At 36.5% G+C, this 27,937-nt stretch overlaps 1 protein-coding gene across 1 annotated transcript in view; it reads right to left on the bottom strand.

Moving 5' to 3' along the window:
* Positions 1 to 18,508: 18,508 nt before the first annotated feature.
* The window catches only part of LOC127623839 (protein lin-28 homolog B-like), a 24,186-nt gene continuing 14,757 nt past the window's right edge, over positions 18,509 to 27,937 (bottom strand). The window contains exons 3-4 of the mRNA XM_052098392.1: positions 26,183 to 26,370; positions 18,509 to 18,800 (exon numbers count right to left, since the gene is read on the bottom strand). Of these exons, the coding sequence (XP_051954352.1) occupies positions 18,509 to 18,800; positions 26,183 to 26,370 (480 nt within the window). The remainder of the gene's footprint in view (positions 18,801 to 26,182; positions 26,371 to 27,937) is intronic.

Consider the following 27,937-nt stretch of genomic DNA (forward strand, 5'->3'; position numbering starts at 1 on the left):
GAAAATACACAAAATGATTTACTGTCCTCAAGTTGTCCACAATTATGAATGACATCCAAATCACGTACTGTAGAAGACATATATTCAGTTAAAAACTATGAATTTCGCCAAATGGTGAATAGTTTACACCCCTGGAAATTACTTTTGGTTGGTACATTTTAATCATAAAACAGTGGTCAACTCCCGCAACTCCCGGCTCCATCGATTTGATCTCAAATGACATTGACGAGTGGTGTTAGACTACTGAGCATGCTAAACATTCAACTTTTTTAAACCTTTGTTATCCCTGCAACAACTTAATGACAACTAGACGGCGGTACATAATGGACTGCAGCAGAACAGCAACAAGGATATCAATTATTGGGGGGGACAATCTGGCCATATCTGATTATTGGGGGGGACTTGTCCCACTCAATGTACACTGATCAGCCACAATATTAAAACCACTGACAGGCGAAGTGAATAACATTTACATTTACAATGGCACCTGTCAAAGGGTTGGATAGATTAGGCCGCATGTGAACAGTCAGTTCTTGAATTTCATGTGTTTTAAGCATGGAAAATGGACAAGCGTAAGTATCTGAGCGATGCTTGACAAGGGCTAAATTGTGTTGGCTAGACGACTGGGTCAGAGCATCTCCAAAATGGCGTGTTCCTGGTATGCAGTGGTTAGTACCTACCAAAAGTGGCCCAAGGAAGGACAACCGTTGAACCGGCGGCAGGGTCATGGGCGCCCAAGGCTCATTGATCCACGTGGGGAGCGAAGGCTAGCCCGTTTGTCCGATCCCACAGAAGAGCTACTTTAGCACTAATTGCTGGCTATGATAGAAAGGTGTCAGTACACACAGTATGGGGCTGCGTAGCCGCAGACCAGTCAGAGTGCCCATGCTAACCCCTGTCCTCTGCCGAAAGCACCAACAATGGGCACATGAGTGTCAGAACTGGGCGCTCAGAGCTCCTTGTTGGAGCATTCCAATCTCTCCCATTCATTTTAATAGAAGTGGCCCATCTCTGATAAATAATCTCTGGTTGAACTCAAAACAAACTCACCAGTGTTAACACTTTACATGGGAATTAAACTACAAATGGCTTCCTTATCGCTAACATTAAGCTTGGATAAAAGAAAGCATTTTAACATCCAAAAAACTCCACCACCTTTTAAATATACTCAAACTAACTCACTGACTGAAGTAGAAATGTAAAAATCCTTGGCAACCACAAGTGGAAACTATTTATACTGCCACTCAGCTAATCAGTTTGTGCCGAGAGATCTAAGATAAGACTTTCAGCAATCAGCCACCCAGACTCAGAGTTTCTAAATTATATTTATTCATCTAAACGTTCAGACTTTCCGCTGTTATCGCCACGGAGCATCACAGCACAAACGTCACATTTAACCTCTGTGTATATGTGTTTAATACAAAGAGTTTCTGTGCAGATGGTAAAAACTTCAAGAAAAATGTCGAGTTAATAATTACGCTGATTCGTGGAGTTTCTGTGTGTTTATTTTGCATCTGTGTCGGTTTGGTGGTTATGTGACGCCATAACCATGTGGGTCTAGTATGGGTGGGCATAGGAGGTAGTTCTGGGCTCGTTGCCCTCGGTTACAGCTGTCCACCTGCCAATCAGACGTCAATGCGTTAGTGTGTGTGCGTGTCACTGCTGTGTGACAGTATAATTATGAGGCTTGCTGCAGGCTATCAAAGGCCCATAACAGACGTTTATCGATCATTTGGCACGGGGAATTTATCAATGTCCAGACTGCGGGACACACACACACAAACACACGTAGAGTTAACACCATCTGACCTCTAACACCAGAGATGGATGGATGCTGGAATGAGACCTTATTAGAAAGCAAGACTTTGCAGATGTTCTGACCGAGTGGACAGTGTGTATATGCAAGTGGGTTTTGAGTGGAAGGAGATGTTGTCGGTTTAAACTGCACCATAACCCGACAAGCCACCACCCAACACAAAGTGAAAAGAGTCGAAGGTCAGCTTTTCTATGTCCAGTGAGACATAAGTATCAGAACAATTGTGTGTCAGTCTAAAAAATTGCTCCCTATTTTTTTTTTATAGCTAGACTGCCATTGTGCTTGTGGCAGCTACCCCCAACCCTACCCCTTTAAGTATAAAAAAACATAACTTCCCTCAACTCCAAACCGAACATTGTCATTATTTTCCCTTTAAAGGAATATTCCAGGCTCAATTTATGTTAAGCTCAATTTAAATCATTTGTGGCATAATTCTGATACATTTTATCAGCTGCTAGACATAAACAATATACGTGTTAACATAATTTTAGTGTGATAAATGGCATACTAACCTTTTTGGTGTAAAGTTAAATACAATTGTACAACTTCATTGCCATGGCGACGTAACACCATTAACCCTGTTATCCTGCAAAAACAATGACATAAACAACTTTACAGCTCAAATAATGCACGAGTTTTAACAGAATTAATAAAAAGTTACTTTTATACATTTTTGAGCTTCACATTTCTACCTTTAAACCCTCCAAAAATTGGCCTCATTCACTGCCATTGTAAGTGTCGCATTGTAACCCATATTTTCTTTTTTTTAAGAAATTTCTATTAAGAATGTATTATTTATGGTAATCAACATTATGCCATAAATGCTGGCGATTGTATAGACCCTGGAATATTCCTTTAAAATCATGTTTAGGTTTAAGGTTTGGGTCAGGGGTTAGAATTTTTTTGGTTAACCCTTTTGCATCAATTAAAAAAAAGTTACACATAGGTTCATTATGGACAAAAATGACCATGTCCAAAAACTGTCATAAAAATATTATAGATTTATATTTTTTTCCACTTTCACTGACATAATTTTTTTAACCAGCATCAGCTCTAATCATAATGACCAAACATTCATTCATTTTTAGAATTTTAACCCTTTAAACGCTGGTTTGTTTACATAATGCCACTGTTGTTTTTTTAGGAAAAAATGAAAAATAGTAATTATTTTCAATTTAATAGATGCTAAGCAGAATTTTTTTCTTTGATTATTAGAGCCTCGGATATGTCAATGATTAACAACACCATTCATTTTGATGCTTTCATATTTTTTATGCAGTATCAGATTTAAAAAAAGCTACCACTCAGGTCCATAATGGACAAAAATGGCCATGTCAAAAAGTGTCATAAAAATATTATAGAATAATATTTTTTCTACTTTCACTGACTTATATTTTAACCAGCATCAGTTCTAATCATAATTACCAAACATTCATTTATTTTCAGAATTTTAACATTTTAAACGCCGGTTTGTTTACATAATGCCACTGTTGTTTTTTATAAAAAATATAATAATTATAATTATTTTCAATTTAATAAATGCTAAACAGAATTTTTTTTATTTTTATTATTAGAGCCTCAGACACATACAAACCACACTCTGAAATCCATACCAACACACTCACACAATTATATATTCATAATGTATCTAATTGGCTCTATAATATGCATAAGCCAAAAACAGCAGAAAACAACAACAAAAGCGATGATATGCCAAACCTGAAAAAATGGCACGATCTGGTAAAAAATATTTAAAATGTACATTTTGAAGCCTTGCCAACATAATGAAAGCATGTTAAACAAGATTGCATAATTTTATAGTTAAATGGCACTGGGATTAAAAATCGCAGTTTTAATGGGTTTCAATGGGGCCATTTTTGTCCAAAACGACGCTAAGAGGGAGTATTTTGTGTAACTAGTGCAAAAAATATTTTTTTAAAAGGAAATAGGGTGAAATATTAAAATTCCAATAAAAATTCACACCTGTGGAAAATTTTATGCAGTTAGCATTAACACAGACAAAGTTATCAAAAAACCAAAACTGAAAAAGCCAAAAATGTCCACAAGGATGCACAAGGGTAGGGGTTAAACATTGAAACAACCAATCAGATCTCATGAAAATTCGTACATAATTTATGAGTTGGCCATTTCGTATGGTCTCGCACGATGTTGTTCGCATAAACGCGTACGACTTCAACACATGCAAATTCACGGATGTCTAATGCAGAACTAAGCACGAGTTCCACACACAAGGCGCCCTTACCCAAACACCTTATCTAATCTTAACCAATCAGTAGTGTAAACACGATAGGAAGCTGTTGTGTGTGACAGAAGCAAATAATTGGAAGATGGAAACAATGTCCAGCGACGTCATTGGCTGTAGTGAAAGTCGTAGGAATTCAAACGGGTGCAGTCGCATGATATCTTACGAATTAGCCAAATTTAGAAAAGTTGTACGAATCCTGATGATTTCACCATGAGAGTGTGTTGGAAATAACATTGTGTGTTGGTTCGTCTACTTTCCCCTATGGAAGTAAAAGCTGAAAAGCTGTTTTTGTTCAAGCCAAGTTTCACGGTTTCTTACGATTTCGCCATCTCGACCTAATTATTACAACTTTTCCAATTTTGACCCCAATGTATAGCCAAGTAAACAAACACACTCCAAAAAACTACCTACAGCTCAGAGTCCTCGCTCTGACATCAATTATTATAATAATAACTGACAACATAAATTAATAACTCATAACAACATGACTCCGACATTAATAATCTATCAGCAGTCAGTGAATAATCCCCTCTTGCCGCAATTGAAATTAAAATCCCACTCTCTGGAACTCTAATAATATTTAGCCTACACTAGCAGACAGGAAGAGGAACATATCCATATTTTATGGAATCTTAAGAGAATGTCAAACCCAAATCCATTAATATAGTTTCATTGTTTACGTGCATGCAGGTGTGTGTGTGTGTGTTCAAGATATGTGTCTGTATGACACTTTAATAAACATGCTTGTCTAACTCTATAGTCGTTTTTTCTTGATTTCTGGAAGTTTGAAAGTTTTTATGCTAGTATATAAAAAAAAAAAGCAATAAATGTCTAAAGGCAAAAGTACAGGAAATTGTGTTACTTGTTCTCAGCGAAGCCTAGTTGAGCTTTTTAAAATGGTACAAATGCACGGGGAACGAGTTAATTTTTTTCAGATGTTCACTATGGATCATGGGATCACAGGAAGCCAAGTTAACTAAACCAATATTGAACAGGAAGAGACAGACAGAAAGACACAGAGAGATGCTAAAGGCAAAATAGTTTAGTTGTTTGTATGAAATAGGCTGCATCACAATTCAGATAAAAAGTATGTATGTCACTGGCGATGGGAAACAACATGCTTTTGTGTATGTAGCAAGACACTGCGACAGAATTGGGAAAGAAGGAACCCGCGCCAGATCAGAATGTCATATGGCCTGTTTATATTTAGTCACTTCAAGCTCACTTTGATTGGTATGTAGCTATTAGCAGCAGTACTTTTGTATATTGATGTAGTTTTGTTTAGGAAGTTTTTATAAAGTATGTGGCTTGAACAATCAGACACATTTACTCTAGGCTAAGCCTCATCTTGCATGTGATGGACTGCTATTCGTCTCAAGAGCATTTTGGAGGTCATTTACACTTTTGCTTTTCATGATCGGATAGCTATTTTTGCAGATGGGCTCTTTTGATTAAGGCCAGTGAGCAACCACATACAACATGCCAAAATACACTCCAATTGCCTTGGAAACCGCATAGCAACGCCATATCAACCACCCACAACACATACTTCTTCACTGCATGCTGTTTGCGTTTGCATCCTAGCGTTAGCATCTATTTAAATTCATTGCTTTATAATGAATTATTAGCCAGCTTAACATTTAGTTTCACACCTTTAAAACTGTTGTGGTAACTTTGGACTTGCATTCAAAAGTTTTGAAAGAGAAACTTACCAACTCCTACACTTCTGCAGCACATGGTGTTTGAGGCTATATTAGCCCACACAGCATGCACATAAACATGCTTCGAAAATCCAGTGATATGATATATAATCTGGACACCTTTTATATAGTACTTTGGGATTAACTACTACTAGTCTCACACATTTTTAAGGATAGATAGTCTGTGAATGGGATACAGCCATATTCAGACTTGAGTGAAGAATTGTGGGATTGAACGCTACTCTTTGCCCAATAGTCGGCACTGACATCTAGTGGTGGAAATGGGCAGTTCAAGCTGATGCATGCCAATATTAATACACTGTAGAGTTGGGCCCAAAAGTCTGAGACCCCATTGAAAATCCAATTAATAAACAGAAATATTTTGTGATTTTAAAACATGAAACAAAGTTTATTCTTTGCACAATATTCTGCACTATTTATAGATCATGAATCAAAATTATTGACCAAATTAACTCATTTGTAAAAATGGTCAGATTTCCTTGTTTCTTTTACAGCACAGAAGATGCCATTTGAAAGTTTTACAAAACATAAGGGATTATACGGATAGTCAGGTTTTGTGCAAAATTGTGGAGTCCATGCCAACTTGAGGATGCTGTCATGAAAGCAAAAGGGGGATTTACCAAATATAAAGACATTCACATATGTCTATATTTCTAATGAAATTTTGCTTTTCTGACAGTATCATTAAAAAAATTATAATAATAAATGAGTCTAACTAATTAACTGTAAATCAACAGGATTAAACCTTAATAAAGTTACTCTTGTCTAAAAGGGAAAAATGGCAAAATATGCAGATGGGGGTCAGAGAGACAGACGAACTGGTGTTCATTGAAAGATGCACATGTATTCAGTAGCAGTGTGAGTAAATCTGTCTCTGTGTGTGTTTCCAGGTAAAGAGTGTTTTTCAGGTGAGATCTGGTCTGCTTAACTTTCCCTGCAGTCGCCGCCCGCGGCTCATCCTGCTAAAGAGAGTAATTTGGCTTATCTTATCACGTAGACCGCACAGCCGCCTTTTGATTCTCTCTCTCTCCTTCTCCTCTTTTCTCTTTTTTTGGGCTCTGCTCTTTTTCTCATTTAGTCCAACAAAGATTGTCCTCGGAGATTGACCTTGCGTTCGCCTGCGGGCTGAAGCCCTCATGCTAGTAACTAGATAACACACTCTATCAGCGTGAGTGAAATCGTTGGGAGAACACACTGCTGATAGTAGCATCAATCCAGGCCTGACACCGCCCGGGTCAACCATTTATCTCCCATAATGCCCCGGGCCATGCACTCGCCATCTTGCTTTGCTACATCCTTTTTTTAATAACCTTGGCCATGTTGCGTTTCCACACTGCTCTTCCTCTGTAATCTGCAATAAAGTGTGTGTGTGTAAGTTTGATTTGCACAGGAGTAGTGAAGGTGAACGAATTCACTCAGATCGGTTTGATTTCTGTGTCTCTGGTCCTTTGTAAACACACAGTCACACATTTTAAAGGTGAGTTGAAGTCATTTTTTTCTATAGCTGGTAATCTTTTAAACAAAAGAAATGAATAGTATTAAAAATAATAAGAAGAATAATAATTTAAATGATGTACAGTATACTCACAGAGATGAAGCCTCTGGAAAACGGATTGATTTTGCTACATTTCCACCTCATCCACACTGGACTGATTTTTTCTCCACCAATTTGAATACTCTCTATAGCTCTGCATACTGCATTTTACAAAATGAAATTATGTTCTGTATTACACATATGACTGGTAGTTTCCCAGTGAAATGTCCAATAGGGGGCGCCACAAGTGTCGTAATCTGGCAAGGTGTATATTAAATGGAGGTTTTAATGAGTAAAACAGACATCTATCTATGTGTCTGTCTGTCTGTCTGTCTGTTTGCCTGCCTGCCTGAATGTCTGTCTGTCTATCTATCTATCTATCTATCTATCTATCTATCTATCTATCTATCTATCTATCTATCTATCTATCTATCTATCTATCTGTCAATCATCTAGCTGTCTGTCTGTCTGTCTGTCTATCTATCTGTCTATCTGTCTGTCTGTCTACCAGCCTGTCTGTCTATCTATCTATCTATCTGTCTGTCTGTCTGTCTGTCTGTCTATCTGTCTGTCTGTCTGTCTGTCTGTCTGTCTGTCTGTCTATCTATCTATCTGTCTATCTGTCTATCTATCTATCTATCTATCTATCTATCTATCTATCTATCTATCTATCTATCTATCTATCTATCTATCTATCTGTCTGTCTGTCTGTCTGTCCAAACAGCCACATTTAATATAACTGTTCAGACACACACATGCCATAAATAAGGCTTAACTTTCAGGTTTCCCCTCAAGAATAGTACCGGATTATCTCTCCATTAGTTTTTATAAGCCTATCCCTGATTTACTTCTGTGTAATCAAACATTATGAACAGTAATAACATGTTACTGAATGTAATATATCTGTTAATACAAATAAATTATTGTAATCATCTCACACTCTGTCATTCGGCAGTGACTGAATTCTGACATCTCATTGGCCAAGAGAAATAACATCAGTAGTGTATTAGTCTGTGTGTCTGTAACAGTGCTTTTGATTGGCTGTTAGAATAACAGACACTCCATCACTGTCTGTCGTTGCTATAGTGAGGAGCTCAGAGTGGTGGAGGATGAAGGCTGGAGGGAGCGAGAGAGACAGCAAGCGAGAGAGATGAGGTTAAATGGTGTCTCATCAATCTTAATGAAATGCAATTATTTCTGCCCGTATTAATCATTTTTGTTAGTTTGCTGCTGGCCACTTCAGTTAGCCATCCATCTCTCTCTCTCTTCCTCTCTTCCTCTGGATGATTCTGTTTCTTTTGCTGCAGTTGTTTGCCTACTTGGGGGTCTCCTATCAGTTCTCATTAATTTGGTCTCTGTGTGTGCAGTTAAAGGTTCACTCAATACTTTTTACCTCTAAAGAAATGAACAATACTTATGAACAATTTAAAACATTTTTTTTTACACTTGCATGAGATAAATACGTCAGTCATATAAGTAGCCGAATAAAAGCTATTTTTTATTCTTCATTGTGCAGGGTCGCCTCGTGTGGGCAGCCATGTTGAGATCACATGACCAGCCATGTACTACTGACACTGCAACCCCTCTATTTCACAGAACAAATTAATCGTGTCTAATTACAAGAAGCATATTTCTACAACGACATTGGTACAAACACTATTGCGCTGTCTATAAGGTCTAAAAAAGGACAAAAAGGCAGCATGATAGTAATCCGTACTCTCCAATGACTTCTGAAGCGATATGATGTGTGTGTGTGTGTGTGTGTGTGTGTGTGTGTGTGTGTGTGTGTGTGTGTGTGTGTGTGTGTGTGTGTGTGTGTGTGTGTGTGTGTGTGTAACAAGGTTCTTAAAATGGACAAGGAGGAGGTGAATAATCAACGAAAACTTAAATAACAAACTGAACTCAAACATAACATAAAAGGCAAATCAAACGAAGACGCGCACGCGCGGGCACACACACACACACAGCTCTCTCTCTCTCTCTCTCTCTCTCTCTCTCTCTCTCTCTCTCTCTCTCTCTCTCTCTCTCTCTCTCTCTTTCTCTTACTGGCATCTCAGGCTCGTTCTTATCCCCCTCCTGGCTGATTAGGATAATTTAGCATCAGGTGTGCATCCTTACGGGCCAGCCATGCCCTCCTCCTCATCACAGTGTGGGTGAGAAACAGATCAATATTCAAGCCCTTTTTTTAACTATCAATCTCCACCCATGACCAGCCCCTAATAAGGCTGAATATAAAAGTAAAAGTGAAAGTGTTGATATTCAGTAAAAAAAAAAGGACTTAAGTATTGATTTGTTCCTCACTCACCATTATCATATGGCTCCACACAATGCAAGTGAATGGTGACCAGAACTTTGAAGGTCCAAAAAGGACATAAAAGCAGCATGAAAGTAATCCATACTGGACTTCAGTGGTTTAAATCTGGACTCCAGTGGTTTAATCTATAGATTAAACCACCGGTGTCCAGTATAGATTACTTTCACACCTTTTTTGGACCTGCAAAGTTCTGGTCACCATTCACTTGTATTCTATGGACCTATCGAGCTGAAATATTATTTTAAAAATCTTAATTTGTGTTCAGCAGAAGAAAGAAATGCATACACATCTGGGATGGCATGAGGGTGAGCATTTTTATTTTTGTGTGAACTATTTATTTAAATGTTCCTTTCAGTCGAGATCATTGTAGAAATGAGCAGATGGGTTTGTGTGTGTGTTTCTGTATTGATGAATTAACGTGATTTAAATTAATTCAACTTTTTTATAATCTAATGAGTGTAATGTGTTGCTTGTTAGTACAAATCCACGTTTGCTGTGTGTTTCACTGTAAATGAGATTATCCTAATTTTTCCCATTCTTTCTTTCTCTCAAGAGGAGTAAAACCCAACATAGAGTTGTTCATTCTTGTTTTGGCAGCTGTAGTGATTGTATGGTGACCTCTGGTGACAGATTCAAATAAGTACAATCGGATGTATTAAAAACACACCTCTACATTTTATAAATTATCTATTTGATCATAATCCAATAAACCCCATATTTGGGTTTTAAAGGAAAATTCTGGGTTCAATACAAGTTAAGTTTACTCGACAGCATTTGTGTCACAATGTTAATTACCACAAAATGGAAGGAAAAGTTCCTCTGAAAATGTAAATTCTCATCACAAGAAAGACATACACATCTGGGATGGCACGAGGAAGCTTAAATCCCAGATGTGTGTGACTTTCTTTCTTCTGCTGAACACAAATGAAGATTTTTAAAAGAATATTTCAGCTCTGTTGGTCCTCACAATGCAAGTGAATGGTGATCAGAACTTTGAAGCTCCAAAAAGGACATAAAAGCAGCATGAAAGTAATCCATACTGGACTCCAGTGGTTAAATCTATATCTATGGAAGTGATATGATAGCTGTGGGTGAGAAACAGATCAATATTTAATCTCCACTTTGACTTTTGTCTTTTCTTTTTTGGCCATTCGCATTCTTCGTGCATATCGCATGGCCTGTGCTGGTCAAAGGTGGAGTTTTATAGTAAAAAACGACTTAAATATTGATCTGTTTCTCACCCACACCTATCATTTTGCATGCTATTTTTAAGACTGGTCCAGCTAATGCTCAAGTTGACTGACAGGTGATGTCTGCATTTTAAAGGTGATTGGATCTTTTAGCTATAAGGCGGGACAGCCGCCATTTTTCTACATCTGCCATATTGGGTGCTCACTTTGCACCCATTAATTTTAATAGGAGTGGTCTGTCTCTGGTTGAACTCAAGCAGGCTTGACGACGCATTAAATGAGACTGAAAGCTATCTGGCTTTCTCTGATAATGACTGGTTTTTCATGTGTTGGTTGAATGGTTGGTTATCGCATGACAATGGAAGCAAATTGGATCATTTGAATATCTATTTTGATTAGTTTGTACTAATTATAAGAGGAGTGTGCAGATGGATGTTTTGAGCCCATGAAAAGTATGTTTGTGTGTTCATTAAAAATCTTGAAGGTCAGAGTGGTGGTGGCGTAGTGGACTAAAGCACATAAACTGGTAATCAGAAGGTTGCTGGTTCGATCCCCAAAGCCACCACCATTGTGTCCTTGAACAAGACACTTAACTCCAGGTTGCTCCGGGGGGATTGTCCCTGTAATAAGTGCACTGTAAGTTGCTTTGGATAAAAGTGTCTGTCAAATGCATAAATGTAAATATAATTCAATTATTAAACTGGACAAGCATTATATTTATATTTAACATAGCATATGAGCATTATATTTATATTTAACATAGCATATGTGAAAAATGTATATTTGTCAAAAAATAAAAAGAAAGTTAGATCAGTTTTGCCTAAGATGAGAAATTCTGATGACCTCAGATTGAAAACTCACACAACAGGTTTAATATGGATATAATATGTTTTTAATATTAATCAAGTAAAACAGTTAAACATACTCAAAAGTCCTAAATTCACAGACAAAAAGGCAAAATGCATATAAATGTGGTTACAATGAGTGATTTGCTCTTCAACATTATCATAGGAGACGATCAGTGCTTTGATGAAGTTAGGCAGAAATGAATGCCCACTCTGAATACATCCCAACAGCAGAACTGAGATATGTACAGTAACAGAAATATAACAATGTTAAAATGTAAGATTAATATACCAAAGTCACACTGCACTCTCTCCCCTCATATTCAAACATGTGCATTAATATTTTTCTCAATAAAGACATTATTTACTTGCAAAGTCACCTCATTAGAAGCCATACTTTGATTAACAGCATGTCAACGTTTAAATACACAGGCATAAAACAAAACAACTCTTGTACCCACAGATATAAAATCTCTGAGACAATGTTATTCGAAGTTCAGCAGCCACCATGGCAACAGAGGTATGCGTAAAAAAATAAACAGAATCTTCATGAGAATTATTGTAACTTTAAGCCAACATTCTATTATTACAACATGATTTGATTGTTCCATTGATCGTTGATAATTAAGCATTATAATAACAATCAAAGCATTCCAACACCTTTTTGATTAGTTCAGTTCAGGACTTTGGTCAATTGTACACATTCAGTGCTATAAGTGTGGCAAAATAAACCCAAATAATATACATAATTACTCGTAATTGACTTCAGAAAAATGAATACTCTTAAAGTCTGGCAGAACTGTTCAGTTATATTCCTGATAAAAAAAAGCCATTTAGAACTCAAATGACTCTCAATCAAAGAGCATTAAATCAGTAGTTATAACATCATATTCCATTTTACATTTGTCATATATATTTAACACTGCTGCCTATGAATTTAAGTCTTTCTCTGGTACTGAGTTTATACAAATGAAAAAAATAAAACTAATGGAAAAAATAAAATAAATACATATCTATTAATGCCACAAAATAAAAAGACATGTTTGGCCTCCCAATAAACTGCCTAGCGAATAAAAAAAGTAAGGCACTCATGTAAAAAAAATCAAAACGACCTTTGCATTGAGCTGTAATGGAGCACTGGTTTGGGTGGCATTATTGAGTCACACTTTAATCCTGAAGTCGGAGCAGTTAACCAACAGCAGGCATTGCTGCAGATCATTTGCCACAGGCAGTGCGAGTGAGTTTGTGTTAGATAAGTTGAGAAAGTTGAACTGTTACACATTCAAAACTACTTTGATCTGCCTATACGGTAGAGTTACTCTAAAATAAAGAGATTTTGAAAACCAAGATAGCGCTGAAGAGTTATATTAGGTCAGTTTAACAATGCCCTATTTTTATTATATGTATTAAAGATAACAACTGACCCAAGACCAGCAAATGGACCAAAAAGAGATGAAAAGAGAAAATGAGGTAGACTTCTGCTGTAAACAAAAGGCAAATCATTACTAGTGGAAAAAGTTAGTGGAAACTAATAAAACGAATTCAAATATAAACTACAAGGGCTAAACGCTCAGTTAATCTTTTTGGGATAAAAAAAAAAAGTTAAAAAAAACTAAACAAAACAGAAATGTATTACTATGTGTAACTGAAAGAGGTAGTTCTAACATCCAAGAATGAGTGAGTTCATAACCAACAGTCAATAGATTCAGTTAATGGTAAATGCTGCCGTACAGAATAACATCAAATACACTTATTTGGTTCGGTCCCTGAGAGAAGTTCTTCCTGAGAAGAATTGCGGGTAGAAATGTACAAAAATACACTGTATAAATCTATCGTCGCTGTTTGAGGTTTGGGACTTTTGAGTCTGTGCTATTTCTCTCATTTGGTCTTCTTTCGGTTTATTTCTCTCAGATTGTTTTTCTTTGTCGGTGCACTCGATCGATTAAATAGGATGCACTCACAAACACACACTTATAGGCAACCTGATCTCATTAGAACAATGTGACTATGCATACATTTTTTCCAGGTGAAGTGTCCAGATGAGGCTTTAAAAGGGTTAAAAAGCAGAACAAACCTCCAAATAATGTTCTAAAGACTTTCAAAATCAACCACTAGGAATGCATTTTTCCTAAGCCTAACCCCTAACCCTAAACCTACACCCATACTTGTATTTGAACTTTCTGAAATTCGACCTTAGAGGAGACTACAGAATGTTGTGGTACATGTAAGTCATTTAAAGTATATTCAAAGAACATTATGTCAGTTTGTGTTTTCCTTTTGATTTAACAACCTTGGCATTGTTGTCCATGCGAAATTAAAAATCAGCGTTTACATTTTGGAGAAAAGTATGCATGGTTACATAGACCAGGTTCAAAGGGCTGTTTCAGCGTTCAGCGTTGAACTTTACGACAATTCCCCTTTCTATTTCAAGTGTAGACATCAGGACAACTGCCTTCACACTTCTAATGCCTGTAATGCAATACAGAGCCAGTCTTTGGTATAAACATCTATACCAAAAACAAACACAGTTGGTCATTTACATGAACACCCTCCAATAAATCCACACTACACAAGCTGTTTGATTTGTCAACACATTGGATAGTAAAATCCATTGAGCATCGTCAAGCCAGCAGCCAGGAACAGTCGTGTAAGGTTGCTTTGAATTAAGCGATTTTTTTTCATTCTGTTTCACATTCAGTATGGTCTAAGAGCAGTTGTCTTGTGTTTATAGACTTCTAGAGAAGGACGAGTGCCATTTCAAGTCACTGTGAATGGTGGCACTCTCTCCATCTGTCTTTTACTTTTCAGAAATATGCACACACGCACACGCACAGTCACACACAAACACACAGAGGTAAATCCCCTTGCTGACATCTTTAGTGAGATTTAGTTCAGTATTCTGCTATTAGACTGTTTCACCACTCATGTTATGGAGCTAAGGAAACTTAAAAGTTATGTTCAAATCTGTTGAAAAAAGAAAGTGATATGATGGGTGTGGGTGAGAAACAGATCAATATTTAAATCCTTTTTTACTATAAATTCTCCCTGCGCAGTAGGTGACGATATATACACAAAAATGTGAATCGCCAAAAACAAAAGAAGAACGTGGAAGTAAAAGTGAAAGTGGAGATTTATAGTATAAAAAAAAGACTTGAGATGCCTGATCACTTGTCAGTTAACTCAAGAACACACATTTGCATTAGCTGGACCAGCCTTAAAAAAATAAAACAATAAAAACAATATGATAGGTGTGGGTAAGAAACAGATCAATATTTAATCGGCTGTGGCTCAGGTGGTAGAGCGGGTTGGCTGCTAATTGCAGGGTTGGTGGTTTGATTCCCGGCCCACATGCCGAAGTGTCCTTGGGCAAAATACTGAACCCCAAGTTGCTCCCAATGGCAGGCTAGCACCTTGCATGGCAGCTCTGCCGCCATTGGTGTATGAGTGTATGTGTATGTGGGTGAATGGGTGAATAGGACACAGTGTAAAGCATTTTGGTAACCTCTAAGGTTTTTTTTTTTAACATTATAAATCTCTATCTTTGACCAGCCTCAACCAGTAGGTGACTGTACCAGTAGGAGGAATGTGAATTGCCAATATACAAAAGAACAAGACTGTGGAAGTAAAAGTGAAAGTGAAGATTTATAGTAAAAAGAACTTAAATACTGATCTGTTTCTCACCCACACCTCTCATATTTCTTCAGAAGACATGGAGAAGTTTGTGCTGCCTTTATGTGCTTTTTGGAGCTTCAAAGTTTTTGACCCTGTTCAGCTCTGTTGGTCCTCACAATGCAAGTGAATGGTGATCAGAACTTGCATTGTGTGGACCAACAAAGCCGAGATATTTTTCTAAAAATGATAATTGTGTTCAGCGGAAGAATGTAATTAATACACATCTGGGATGGCATGAGGGTGAGTAAATATAAATGATGAGAGAATTTTCAATTTTGGCTGAACTATTCCTTAACCAGCAAGCCTCCATTGGTCAAACAGCTTAATTAAAGGCCATGCTGGTTGACCAGCATTCTTTGCTGATGAAGAACATGGCTATGCTAGTCCACCTGTTAGACCAGCACCAAGCCAACACTAACCGGCATAAACTAGCTTGGACCAGCATTGAATTTCATACTGGTCTAAGCTAGACTTTTCAGCAGGGAAATCCTAGATTTATTCAAAAAGCCAAACACATTTAATTGAGATGTTCCCATTCCATCAGAACATTCACTTTTTCTTATGATCTGAGCTAAACAGATGTGAACAGCTGCTGTAATAGTATATGAAACCCTTTACGAGAAATCTTTTCTAAATCTCATCAGTTTTTAAAGGAATAGTTCACCTGAAAAGAAACATTATGCCATCATTAACTCACCCTTATGCCGTTCCAAACAGGTATGGCTTTCTTCTGTGAAACACAAAAGGAGATGTTTGGTAGAATATCAGATGTGCTCTTTTCCATCCAATGAAAGTGTATTAAAAAATGTCAAAATCACCATAAAACCATCCATGTCTTTTTTGGAGCTCAACAGGCTCTGTCGCCATTCATTTTCATTGTATGGAAAAGAGCACCTCTGAGATTCTGCTAAGCTTCTCCATTTTTGTTCCGCAGAAGAAATAGTCTTGTGCATTTAGAACAACGTATGTAAATGATTACAGAATTTTCTTTGCCTTTTCCCCCTCAGAATTATTGCTCAGGAACTTTAAAATATGGGATGTTGGGCAGTTCAAGTGCCCTTTTGTTCAGTTTTTCCATTTCTGTCTGAAAGACAATTTTAGCAGATATGCTCTACAGCATTTTATCATTCAGATATCAGTCAGACATTTTAGTCGGTCAGATCTTTCTTGCTAAGGCTTTTTGATCTACTGTACATTCTCTGGCTGAAAGAGCAAAGCAGATACGATTTTTACAAGACCCTCAACCCAACCGCACAAATGCACACAAGTGGTATGTATGTGACTCGTATCACTTTGCAGTACTGATGGCCTTTATCTCTAAATAAATAAGAAAGGCAATTGAGTCTATTTCACAGGAAGACCCTGGATGGATCAAACATGTAGAATATAATCAGTGACATTCTGCCTGGAACATTTCAGTTAATGAAACCTCAATCTGAAATTTTTCAAGACAGCATCATGTTGTGGGGGTGCTTTGCTGCAGGAGGGACTGATGAACTTCACAAAATAGATGGCATCATGCCCACTGACTTCGTGCATATGACATCTTAACGCATAGAACAGGGACCGAGATCTTACTGGAATGTTCTAGGCATAATATTGATGACCACAAAAAATGATTGACTCTGATCCCTCGTTAATAATTTACAGTGAGGCACTTGCAATGGAAGTGAATGCGGCCAATCCATAAACTCTAAAATACACATAGTTTCAAAAGTATAGCCACTAGATGTAAATATTATATGTGTTAACATGATTTTAGTGTGATAAAATTGTTTACTATCCTTATCTGTGAAATGTCATATCCTATACTGGCATTACAAGGTTTCATTGTCATGGCAATGAAGTTGCAATTTTATGTATAACTTTACACAGATGAGGTAAGCAAGCAATTTTAGCACACTTAAATCATTAAGAAACATGTGTTATGTTCAAATCCTGTGGCTATACTTATAAAATGATTATTCTACCTGGGATTTTTTGCCTTTTTATAAAAAACTATTTAAATAGATACCACAAATGCTGTCGATTGAGCTTATTTGCAATGATGTATAATATTCCATTGAATGCACAAGGGAGGAGTCGGGTGGAATCCATTTGCCATCATCAAGAATCGAGTTCATCTGCTTACAATCTCTAGATTAGTATTACTTTATAATATTTTTTTGGTATAGAGTGTTTATCTCAACATATATTAATGGCTTAAAATATCACGTTGAGCTGTGGAACAGTCTGCAAAGCAAAATACAGCTTCAGACTGTTGCTTAACAATGCAAATGATTAAGTCAGCCATTTAATAATCTCTGGTTTATGTTCATTTAGCTCTGTGCCATCAGTCTTATCGAACGCTGGTTAAATAACCGTCTTCTCTCAATCACTTAGTAACGTTAAGACTGGGTGGCTCACAGTACCTCCATACACACACACACACACACACGGTGATAAAATTTCCTCTATGTCCCAAATTAAAGTTCTTGATGGGAATATTAGAGAATAGAATTTTAGGGAGTGTGAGGTCATAGTATGTATAACATATGTAAAGCTAATATTTGTGACAATTCTGCAGTTTATGATCAGGCAAGTGACCACCATAGACCAAAATTGTCCTACCCCATATCCAAACTAGTGTTTGACTGATTTTCAATGGCAATTTTGTGTTTTCAATGGTTGACCTTTAAAACGCAAATTAATTACATTTATTCCCCCCCAAGGCCAGCATCTAAGTTAAAGTTTTTTTGTAAATGAAACAAAAGAATGTAGGATTGTTAGTGAGTCTGAATGTTAGAAAATATTTGCAATTGTATCTGAATCTCAACTGCTTTAAAAAATAATGCCATGGACAGGTGTTTGAGATGTGAAACCTTTCTTTAGCTTTAAGCTTTACGGCTGCATTGCTTCGAACACACAATTGAACACACACACACACTCCAATACACACACAAGTTGCAGAGTTTGTTGGGGTTGCACAGTGAAAGACACAGTGAAAACACACACACACACACACACACACACACACAGGTCTGTAACCCTCATCGACTGATACCATAGCTGCACGGGAAAGGAGGGTCTCCCCGGTTACCCGGGCATGTGAGGTAGATGATTTTGGGTCCGGGCTTGTTCAGAGGTGAGGGGACAGCGGAAAAGTTGATTTCAGTCCCGGCTTTTTCTCCAGCGCTGGGAGTGACTTCCATGTTGGGATGCTTCCTCCGGAGAGGACGAGGGGCCCTCTCGAGGTGACGAGTCAGAGCGACTCTCCTCTTCTTGGGACTGAGCTGAGGTGGTGGGGCGCTGGGGATCCTGAGAGGTGGAAGGGGACAGCGCCCTCTTGTGTGGACACTGGGCCACCATATGTGTGACACTCTGACAGTAGTGACACTTCTTTGGCTGGGGCGGAAGGCTACACTCTTTAGCGTGGTGGTCCAGTCCTCCACAGTTATAACACCTGCAGAAGGACAAAAATGTTTATTTGCATTGATCAAAAACTTAATGGTGAAGTGTGTCATTTCTGCACCATTAGTGTTGAGGTCAGTTAAAAGTATTTTTGCATTTAAAAAAAAAAAAACATACACTCCAACCTTAAAATTGCAAATTCAAAGAAACATGAGACTGAGTTTTTCTGTTTATCACATGTGTATTTTAACCTGGGTAAAATAAATAAATCTTCAGGACAATATATCTGATCTTGGACTCAAACCCTCTTTGAATGTGCTTTTTTTAAACTAGGTGTGTGGATTAATTTTGTGTTTTATTTATTCACTGTAAATCAACACACCTGACTACCATTAACTATTTATAATTTTTTATTGGCATAGAACAAGTGTAATTTTTATTTATATTAAGGAATTGTGGAAATTATACTCTTACAACAAGCACAAAATTAAATACATTTAAATAAATCATATATATATATGTGACGCTCTTGTTCTACCCGCTCCGTACGGGACTCGAACCAACGTCTCCGGCGTGGGAGGCGGGTGCTCTAACAAGGAGGCTAAAGGCTACAGCCTCTAGCGTCAATCGCTAGTGCACCTCTTGAGGTCAGGAGAGTGAGGTTTACATACTGCATAGCTATCTACCAGCTGGCTCCCTTTACACTCACCCCCCTAATCCTCACTCCCATCCGGGTCACGGCACCATTGTGACGCTAATGTTCTACCCGCTCCGTACAGGACTCGAACCAACGTCTCCGGTGTGGGAGGTGGGTGCTCTAACAAGGAGGCTAAAGGTTACAGCCTCTAGCATCAGTCGCTAGTGCACCTCTTGAGGTCAGGAGAGAGAGGTTTACATACTGTACAGCTATCTACCAGCTGGCTCTCGTCACATATATATATATATATATATCGGTGATGATCTGGGGGTGCTTCAGCAAAGCTGGTAACAGGCAGATTCATCTTTGTGAAGGACGCATGAATCAAACCACGTACAAGGTTACCCTGGAAGAAAACTTGCATCCGTCTGCTCTGACAATGTTCCCCAACTCTGAGGATTGGTTTTCCCAGCAGGACAACGCTCCATGCCACACAGCCAGGTCAATCAATGTGTGGATGGAGGACCACCGGATCAAACCCTGTCATGGCCAGCCCAATCTTCAAACCTGAACCCCATTGAAAACCTCTGGAATGTGATCAAGAGGAAGATGGATGGCCACAAGCCATTAAACAAAGCCCGGAGTGGCATAAAGTCACCCAACAGCAATGTGAAAGACTGGTAGAGAGCATGCCAAGACACATGAAAGCTGTGATTGAAAATCACGATTATTCCCCCAAATACTGATTTCTGAACTCTGCCCAAGTTAAAACATTAGTATTGTGTTGTGCAAAAATGAATATGAACTTGTTTTCTTTGCATTATTCAAGGTGTGAAAACACGGCATCTTCTTGTTATTTTGACCAGTTGTCATTTTCTGCAAATAAATGCTCTAAATTACTTTATAGAATAAAACACAATTTTTTATTTTACTCAAACGCATACCTACAGTTGAAGTCAGATGTTTACATACACCTTAGCCAAATACATTTAAACTCAACATTTAATCATGTCTGAGGTCAGTTAGGATCACTACTTAATTTTAAGAATGTGAAATGTCAGAATAATAGAAGAGAGAATGATTTATTTCAGCTTTTGATTATTTCATCACATTCCCAGTGGGGAAGAAGTTTTCGTACACTTTGTTAGTATTTGGTAGCATTGCCTTTAAATTGTTTAACATGGATCAAATGTTTTGGGAAGCCTTCCACAAGCTTCTTACAATAAGTTGCTGGAATTTTGGCCCATTCCTCCAGACAGAACTGGTGTAACCGAGTCAGGTTTGTAGGTCTCCTTGCTCGCACACACTTTTTCAGTTCTGCCCACAATTTTTCTATCGGATTGAGGTCAGGGCTTTGTGATGGCCACTCAATACCTCGACTTTGTTGTCATTAAGCCATTTTTCCACAAATTTGGAGGTATGCTTGGGGTCATTGTCCATTTGGAAGACCCTTTTGCGATGAGCTTTAAATTCCTGGCTGATGTCTTGAGATGTTGCTTCAATAATATCCACATAATTTTCTTTCCTCATGATGCCATCTATTTTGTGAAGTGCACCAGTCCCTCCTGCAGCAAAGCACCCCCAAAACATGATGCTGCCACCCCCATGCTTCACAGTTGGGATGGTGTTCTTCAGCTTGCAAGCCTCACCCTTTATCCTCCAAACATAACGATGGTCATTATGGCCAAAAAGTTTGATTTTTGTTTCATCAGACCAGAGGACATTTCTAAGATCTTTGTCCCCATGTGCACTTGCAAACTGTAGTCTGCCTTTTTTATGGCAGTTTTGTGGCTTCTTCCTTGCTGAGCAGCCTTTCAGGTTATGTTGATATAGGACTCGTTTTACTGTGGATATAGATACTTGTCTACCTGTTTCCTCATTCATCTTCACAAGGTCATTTGCTGATGTTCTGGGATTGATTTCCACTTTTTACACCAAACTACGTTCATCTCCAGGAGACAGAATGCTTCCCCTTCCTGAGCAGTATAATGGCTGCATGGTCCCATGGTGTTTATACTTGCATACTATTGTTTGTAAAGATGAACGTGGTACCTTCAGGCGTTTGGAAATTGCTCCCAAGGATGAACAAGACTTGTGGAGGTCTTCACTGATTTCATTTGATTTTTCCATTATGTCAAGCAAAGAGGCTTTAAAATACATCCACAGGTACATCTCCAATTGACTCCAATTAGCCAATTAAACTATCAGAAGCAAATTAGCTTATTGCCTAAAGGTTTGACATCATTTTCTGGAATTTTCCAAGCTGCTTAAAGGCACAGTTAACTTTGTGACTGTAGACATCTGACCCACTGGAATTGTGATATAATCAAGTAAAAGTGAAACAATCTGTCTGTAAACAAATGTTGGAAAAATGACTCATGTCATGCACAAAGTAGATGTCCTAAACGACTTGCCAAAACTATAGTTTGCTAATATGAAACCTCTGGAGTGGTTAAAAAGTGTGTTTAAATGACTTCATCCTAAAGTGTATGTAAACGTCTAACTTCAACTGAATAAATAGTAAATCCCTAATTTTTCAGTGGTCTCTTAATTGTTTCCAGAGCAGTATCTATATACATATACTCCACAAATATTTTGGCATAATTTAAGATGTACGCATTTCAGTTTCATAACAGAATGCCAATACATTTTAATTGTTTAGTGTTTAACTAAATTAATTCAATAAAACTTTTATAATATATAATTTTATAATTAATTTATTATTAATACAAATGTTTTATAAAATATTGTAATGATAATAACAATAATGAATAATAATATTTATAATATTCTAAAAATATTTTAATAGTAATAATGATGAAATAATAATATAAAATAAAAATATTACAATCATATTTAATTTTTTCAAAGATTACTTAATTCAAATTGATGGAATGTTGTTACTAAACTGAAATGCATAAATAATCATAAATTGATTATCATAAATAATATTTAATAATTAATAATCATACATTGTTTAGTGTAATATTTGGTTTGTAATATTTATATAATTTTTCTTGAATTTTGGGATAGGTGTTGGTGAGAGTCACCCATAACCTGTCACTAGTGGGCAGTATAGAATAAGCCATGACTCCCTTAAAAAGATTCCCGTTAAACGCTGAGAAACTGCCTGTTTATTTGTCATGGAAACAGTGCAGCATGCTGTAAGAAGTTTAGTTTAATTAATTAATTATAGTTAATTATATATGAGTGATTAATAAAGTGTCAGTCCAGTAATTCCTACAATAAAATAAAATTATATATATATATATATATATATATATATATATATATATATATATATATATATATATATATATATATATATATATATATATAATTATTCTTATTATATATATAATTTTATTTTATATCCATAGCCAAAAAATTACAAATAAGAGACCACTTTGTCCAGCTATTTTTGTAAGACAATAAGCACACCGAGCAAAAGTTTACAGAGACCTTGTTACCATGGAGACCTCGGTTGCCACGGAAATTCCGGTGCATGGAAACGATCGAAGGAAATTACATTACTGAGTCTAAATATAGAGAATGAGATCTTTCAGTCCACTAATGTGTGTCTGCGTGTGTAAGAGAGAGACAGAGAGAGAGAGAAGCATCTCCTCAATACGGCCATTTTGCGCTTATATTTAAAAACAATATAGTAGTTATGCAAGCACATTTTATATACACAAGGATTTATATAAACTGCATTTAGATATTATTTTATTTATTTATTTTTTACTTAAAGACATTTTGGAGTTCATCTTGGACTTTCAGAAGTTTATTTGACTGACAGACCAGAAAACAGACTGTGCAAAATAAATCACTTCTTTCTCAGAAAGTTAATTTCCGGTGTAATGACTATTTACAGACTCTAGGTGGCAGTGTAGTTCACTAACAGCACTTCAGCAGAAAATCATGTAGCCGCTTTCTAGACAATTGATTCATTTATTCTTTATTCATTGGACATCTCTCTCTCTCTCTCTCTCTCTCTCTCTCTCTCTCTCTCTCTCTCTCTCTCTCTCTCTCTCTCTCTCTCTCTCTAAAAAAAAAAACGTTTCGGAAACTATTACATTTTATAATGAGTCTCGCTACTTCACACAAGTTTGCACAAGCTTCTCCACCACTGAACTAACATCAGCAGTCAAATGCACAAAGCTGAAACCCTGTGAATGACATCATGGTGGCGTCATCACTTTGATGCCATGACAACCATTTCAATACTGTTTCATGCCCAGGGGGACATACTCATACATTCACATCAGAAGAATTTAGGGTCCAAACGTCATGAGACCACTTTTGCATTTTTATAATTTAATACAAATATTTTCATCATAAATTATGATATTAGCATGACAATTTGAGTACAAAGTTGAATTTCCAGAAAGTTTTGCTTTATGCCAGCATGCACTTTCATTTTTGTTTTATGACATCACAACACCTTGCATAAAACTCCAGCCCAGACTATTATACATATAGAAAATCTTAATCTAAACTTTAAACTCTATTCAAGAGACCAGCAACAATTCAGCTGAACGCTCAAAGGCTTCTGTTCATATGATGAATCATTTAACAGTATCATTGTTTCAACTGAATTTCCTTTCAATTAATTTTCAATGACTTGACAGTGACACGTCACATACCTTAGCGAGATCAAATAATTGTGGGTTAAAGTCCTTATGTACCACTTTTTCTTTCAAACATCTTTCAGAAACTTCCATCATCCCAAACCCATCTCTTTGTGCACACAATTACAGGGACGGACTGTATTGTGATAAACAGCTCACCCACCCACCCACCCACACACACACACACACACACACACACATAGACTTATAAATAGCTTTAACACAACAGACTGAATTTCAGACCTATTCAGTATGTACCCCCCCCCCCCCTCACACCAAATCACCATGGCAACAGAAAGAGTATGACCAACTCACAATAAGAACAATTTGTGAACAGAAAAATGTCTGGCAAAGCCAAACACAGACAATGATCAATACTGTGACTGAGCAAAGAACATGTGATCCGAGCTGTTTAATTGGTATAACCAGAAAATATTGAAAATGTGCAACTCTGAAATTCAGGATGACACATCTACATCCAATCAAAGTGTTATTAAAACTCCTCTTTCAGATTTTGATTAAATAACCCTGTCTGCACACAAGATGCAAAACAAATGGACCACAAATCCAACTGAATTAATTTATATAAATAAAATGTAAATTTGTTACATAATTTCCCCATTTATTATACAGATTAATTTGTGATCCTAAATCATTGAATTATTCTAACTGTGTTTGGTAAATGTGGAAACTGTCTAATTATTAAAACAATTAAAAAGCACCAGATTGTAGATTGATTAATTTTGTTTCCATTAGTGTCAAACAATTTCTTTTTAAGTTCCTGTAAATGTAAAATAATTAAAGTTAAACATTACAAATATATCAGTAACACTTTACAATAAGGTTCCATTCGTTAACATTACTTCATGCATTAGATATCAACAACATTTAACAATTAACAATACATTTTTTTGCAGCATTTATTAAATTAACTTTTTTAATTTTAGCTAATGAAAACACAATTTTTGCATTAATGCATTAACCAATGTTAACTTTACAACTTTTGGTTTTAAAAATGTATATGTTGAAATTATCATTAATAACCAAGAATAATAAATGCTGTAAAAGTGTTGTTCATTGTTAGTTCCAGTTAACTAATGTTGTTAATTAATGTTAACAAATGCACCCTTATTGTACAGAGTTACTAATATATCTTTAAGATAAACACTGAGAATACAGACTGCATCCCAACTAATTATAAACCTTAATATTACACATTTAATCACAATGAATACAACCATAAACTATTGTTTAATAAAGCAAGACAATTTAGTTAATTACACTCAAACATATAATTTATATATTTAAGATTTACGCATTTCAATATCAAAACAAAATTTCATCAGATTGAATTCTGTAATGTTTAACAAAATTCAATAAATACAACTTAAAATATTTAGTTCAATATTTAGTATTTAATTTTATTCAAGATTACTGAAAAAATTTACATAATTATAATTAATGCATAATATAATTATAATATAATTAATATAAATATATGCACATGTAAAATGTAATTTTGCTCATTCATAAAAAATGAGAAGCATCTATTTAAAAAAAATAATAGTTAAAAACATTCAATAATTATTCATTCAAATTAATAATCATTGATCCTAGATTTAATTAACTAAAAGCATTATTAAACTATTACTATTATCACTCTTACCATTGCATTATTTTAATATATTATATTATTAAACTATTACTATTATTATTGTTGTTATTTTCTATTACTGCTATTAAAAACTCTATGCCAATTAAAAATAATTATGAACAAACAAAAGTTTGTCTGGAGGTTTGTAAGGACCAGTGAGCTGCTAAACACAGAATATAAACAAAAATAATATAAATAAAATGATATTTGTCCAGCGGCATAGACAATTGTTTATTGGTAGTTCTTAATGTATGTTAACATATTCAACTTTGTGCTGTGAAAGTACTGTTCATTGTAAGTTAAGGTTAACTAATGTAGTTGACTAATGTTAGTGAATACACCCTTATTTTTAGGTATTACCAATTCATTTATACAGAATAAATAGAGCAACATGTGAATGAATGAACAACCTCTTTAGCTCATCAGTGCCTGTTTAGTTCTTTAATGGCACTTTGTAACATCATGAGACATAACACACAAACTACACATCCCATCATGCTCAGCGGACTCACCGGTCTCCCTTTGGTTTGCGCTTGAGGGGCGGGGCCTTCCCTTTGGGGCGCCGGTCACTGCCAGAGCAGGGGCCCCCGCCGGGCCCCGTAACCCTGAGCGACTCCAGACCTTTACTCGACCTCTTGAAGGTGAATTCCACCTGCTCGCCCTCCCGTAAGCTCCTAAAGCCCTCCATCACCAGCTTGCTCTAAACACACACACACACACAATCATATCATTATAGATATCTAGATAGAACAGAAACACTCTGAAACAGTGGCGACCAAATGTCTGAGATCTCTAGTGAAAATGCTTATATATTCTTCATTTTGCATTATAACATTTCTTCAATGACTTCAAAATTGTAAAGCTTTCTGTTTATATTATATTTCGAATGTGGTCTCAGACCTTTGGACACCATAGTGTCCAGAATAGACAATACTGATCTGTCGACGTCACCTAAGAAGATGAAAATATAAATCTATTCTAGTAAATCTATTCAGTGCTTCAATAGAGGAGTGTGATGAGGAGGAGGGCGTGGCCGGGCCGTGAGGAGTCACACCTGGCGCTGAATTGTCCTAATCAGCTTAAGGAGGGGGGGGGATAAAGAGGAGCCAGGGGCGCCAGTTCGAGAGAGAGACACATGCGGCCACTGTGTGTGTGTGTCTGTGTATTTATGTTTGTTTAAGTTGATTTATGTCAGTAAAGTTACATTGATTGTTCTGCCTGTTCCCGCCTCCTCCTTTGTCCTTCCTTAACCCTGTTACATTGGTGCCGGAACCGGGGCAGGGTTTCCTCACGGCCCGCCCACGCCCTCCTCCTCGTAATAATTTGTCTATGTTACACATTTAAGAAATGCTTCTACAAAGAGTGACATTTTACTGTTCAAATATAGCACAATTAATACTATAATAATGACAGTTCAGGACGGGAGGTAAATCTATAGAGTGCTTTTGGTTTAATCAATTATACATTTTCTCATTCGTACAACAATAACACAGATCAGTCTGAAGCAAATGAAATTTGTGATTCTAGATAAGTTATTCATGAATACTAATGAACACGGTTGATTATTCCGGTTCAGGTTGCTATGGAAAAATTATTCATCAGTCAGTAGGAAACTCAAAACTTAGAATCATATTCCCAGAAGCACTGGCACATTTAGTCATATGATTTATATTTAAATAATTGTTTTCATTAATATGCCATATAAATGCAATTTAATGCATGAATCAAATGCAAGAGTCACAGCGCAGGTATTGAGAACTGTGATGATTTCCTTCACTTTCAAACTATTTACATTATATTTCTTCAAACTACTTTCTTAGTTGCACAATTTAGTGCAATTAAATGCACAGTGTACAGAGCCAGGATCATTTATGTAATCTAGTATCCCGTTTCTTGCATATTTACGGATTTACTGTAATAATTAAATGTCCACAGTAAGTGCTTTGGTTCCAAGCGAGCACTGCGGCATGAATAAATTAGGTGCTGGCAGATTTGCTGGTTTATTTGTCAGTTTCTCTTGTTTTCATTGTCACCTTAGGCACCTTGTTTTGTAATGTTTGGAATTTATTTAAATTATAAGATCTAAAATAATGTTTTTTGAGTGCCACCATTGTTTTAATATGAATCATAAACATATGTAACACATTAATAAATGTTCACTAGAAATAACCACTCAGTACAACGCAATAATATTGCAACAAAATACATGGCAACATTATACAACAAAAATGTTTTTAAGTGACATGTGTTACCACAGCCCGCATTGA

The sequence above is a fragment of the Xyrauchen texanus genome, chromosome 30 (genome assembly GCF_025860055.1).
Source record: "Xyrauchen texanus isolate HMW12.3.18 chromosome 30, RBS_HiC_50CHRs, whole genome shotgun sequence".
Classification (NCBI taxonomy): Eukaryota; Metazoa; Chordata; class Actinopteri; order Cypriniformes; family Catostomidae; genus Xyrauchen; species Xyrauchen texanus.